The sequence below is a fragment of the Octodon degus genome, unplaced genomic scaffold (assembly GCF_000260255.1).
Source record: "Octodon degus isolate 3935 unplaced genomic scaffold, OctDeg1.0 scaffold00037, whole genome shotgun sequence".
Classification (NCBI taxonomy): Eukaryota; Metazoa; Chordata; class Mammalia; order Rodentia; family Octodontidae; genus Octodon; species Octodon degus.
The window spans coordinates 3,203,426-3,206,362 of record NW_004524613.1 but is presented as its reverse complement, the minus strand read 5'-3'; the positions used below and the strand labels follow the sequence as shown (position 1 = coordinate 3,206,362).

Genomic DNA, 2,937 nt, shown 5'->3' with positions numbered 1-2,937 from the left:
TAACTCAGTCCTTCTAATGGCACTCGTTAAAGGGTGGTGCCCGGGAACTTGCCGGACTCCCTCTCTGTCTTTCTGTTCATATCAGGTTGGTGTCACACCGGCCACCCAGGAGCCCTACAGCTTTCCTCTGATGTGCGCTCCAGGACCAGCATGCTTGGCTGCCAGCCCTGTGGCCTGACATCAGGGCCGGGTGCATCAGGTACTGGGGCTGTAGCTCCGTGGCAGAACATTGCCTTGCATGTGCGAAACCCTGAGTTTAATCTTCAGCACCACCAAAAAGTAAAATTAAAATATAAATTAAAATTTAAAGTAGGGGCCTGGGAGATGATGGCTCAGTAGGATAAGCGCTTCACTGGCAAACTCAAAGATCTGAGTTCAATCCCCGGTTCCGCAAAAAAAAAAAAAAAATTAAAGTATATGAAGACCGAGGAGATGGCTCATCAGAATAAGTGCTTCCCTGGCAAGCACAAGGGCCTGAGTTCAATCCCCGGTTCCGGTTCTGCAAAAAAATAAATAAATAAAAACATTAAGGAACATGTACTAAAAATAGTAATGGGCTGGGGATATAGCTCAGGGATAGAACACTTGCCTAGCACGGGGAATAAAAGAAAGAAAATTAAATATGATTATGACAGAACCAGTCAGTGAATGAAGACCTGTGAACCAGGCCCTGTTCCAAACGGCGACGCCAAAAAATAAAACGGCGACGCCAAGCACGCAGACCTGCAAGGGAACCCCGCGCGCGTCAGCGACGCCCAGCGCGCCCCAGGCTCGCGCTCCGGGATCGCAGAGAGCGCGGCGGCGGCGGTGGCGAAAGTGCGGCTGCGGACGCGCCGCGAGGCCGGCGGAGCCGGCGGGGCAGGAAGCTGGGGCGCGCCCGGGCTGCTGGGCGCCATGGGCCGCTTGCACTGCGCGCTGGACCCGGTGCCCGAGACCGTGGGCGGCGACATGCAGCAGCTGAACCAGCTGGGCACGCAGGTGGGCCAGGGTGGGCGTGAGCGCTGGGGAGGGGCTGGAGCGGGGTGTCGGGGCTGCGAACCCCGGGGCGTTCGGGGAGTGTGAGCCGGGCGGGAGGGCTGCGGGCAGTGGGCTCTGTGGAGAGTTTCGGAGGTCTCTGGGGATTGTTCGGACCCAGGGGATGGGACTAGGGACTTCTGGGGAATCCTGAGAGGAGGAAAGTTGTAGGGTCCTAAAAGAGGGCCTGAGAGGAGGCCGTGGTGAGGCTGCGATGTGGGGAAGAGAGTAACGGCGGGGTGAGCTTGGGGGAGCGACGGAGTCCAGACAAGTCTGCCTGTGACCAAGGAGAGACTGTGCCAAGCAGCCCTGGGCCCGGGGAAGCCTGGCAGAAGCAGGAAATCTGGAGCTCTGATGAGTGTCAGTGATAGCCAGGTCCCTCTTGGGGTTCCAGGCCACCCTGGAAGGCTTAGGGCTCGGCTGGGCCTACCTCTCCCCGCTTGACAGCACCCTGGAAGACCCCAGGCAAAGAAATCGCCATCAAAGTGGAGAACTGGCACAGCTTCCCTTCCCCCAGCCCCCTTGGTCTTTTTGAAATAGGGTTTCACTGTGAAGTTCAGGCTGGCCTTGAACTCACTATGTAGCCCAGGCTAGTCTCAAACTCAGGGATTGGGGGTGTGGGGTCTTCGTGCCTTAGCCTCCCAAGTGCAGGGATTACAGGAGTATGACTCCATGACCGGCTCCTTTTTTTTTTTTAATTGATGACAGGTCTCCCTATGTAGTTTAGGTTAAGCCTTGAACTCACTATGTAGCAGATTGGCTTTGAATTTGCTTCAATTCTCCTGCCTCACTCTCTCAATTGCTGGGATTAGGATTATATGTGTGCCACTATCCTTGGTTAAGGGATGCCCTTTTTGTGTCATCCACACAGTGGCTTCTCAAACACCACTGTCTTGTTTCTCACTGTATTACAGCTTGCCAGGAGATGGGAACCCTTTCTTTTTGTCTCAGTATCCCCCACAACTTTTCACACATCCAGTCAGGCCTGGTGGAGGAATAAAAAAAGATATTTTTCATAAAGTAATAGTAAGTAGAATTGGGGGCCGGGGAGATGGCTTTGGAATAAGTGCTTCCCTGGAAAGCGCAAGGGCCTGAGTTCAATCCCTGTCCCAAAAAAAAAAAAAAAAAAAAGTAAGTAGGATTATAATGCCAAGCATGATCTAAACCTGCTTTGTCTAATGAAAGTAAGTTGTAGCCTTGTGCAGTGGCAAATACATGTAATCTGAACACTTTTGGAGGCAGAGGCAGGAGTCTGTGGCTAACTTGGGGAAATTACTGAGACACTTCTCCAAAACAAGAAAATAAAAAGAGATGGGTAGGGATGGACCTCATTGCCCTAAGGATTCAATCCCCAGTACTAAACGAAAGAAAAATAAGAGAAAATAAAAATTGCAAAGCCGGGGATGGTATAATTCTTTTTTTTTTTTTTTTTTTTTTGTGAGACCGGGGATTGAACTCAGGACCCTGTGCTTGCCAGGCAAGCACTTATTCTACTGAGCTATCTCTTCAGCCTTACAATTCTTTATTGTTGTTGTTGTTATTGTTGTTGTTGTTATTATTATTATTATTATTGGTACTGGGGATCAAACTCAGAACTTTATACTTGCCAGACAGGCACCATGCCACTGAGCTATATCCCTGGCTCCAGTGGTATAAACCGCCCTGACTGTATTAGCATGCGCAGGTGCTTCAACAACCGGCAGGCCCCCATACCTATGTAGTTTTTTGGGGTTTTTTTTGGCAGAACCAGGGATTGAACTCAGACCCTTGGGATTGAACTCAGGCCCTTGGGCTTGCCAGGCAGGCGCTTATTCTACTAAGCATCACCCCGGCCCCTCTTGCTTGTCTTTTCTTTAAAATTTTATTTATTTATTTGTGTGTGTGTATCTGTGTGTGTGTGTCTGTGTGTGGCCAGCTCAGCCC

The 2,937-nt window shown here is 51.0% G+C and overlaps 1 protein-coding gene across 3 annotated transcripts in view; it reads left to right on the top strand.

Annotated features, from left to right (window-relative positions):
* Window positions 1-818: 818 nt before the first annotated feature.
* Window positions 819-2,937, top strand: part of Commd7 (COMM domain containing 7) — a 30,308-nt gene continuing 28,189 nt past the window's right edge. For 2 of the 3 annotated variants that reach the window (XM_023714849.1, XM_004630805.2), the window contains exon 1: window positions 819-978. In XM_023714849.1, coding sequence (XP_023570617.1) covers window positions 895-978 — 84 coding nt within the window. In that variant the 5' untranslated portion in view covers window positions 819-894. The remainder of the gene's footprint in view (window positions 979-2,937) is intronic. The other variant, XM_004630804.2, reaches the window with a different exon arrangement.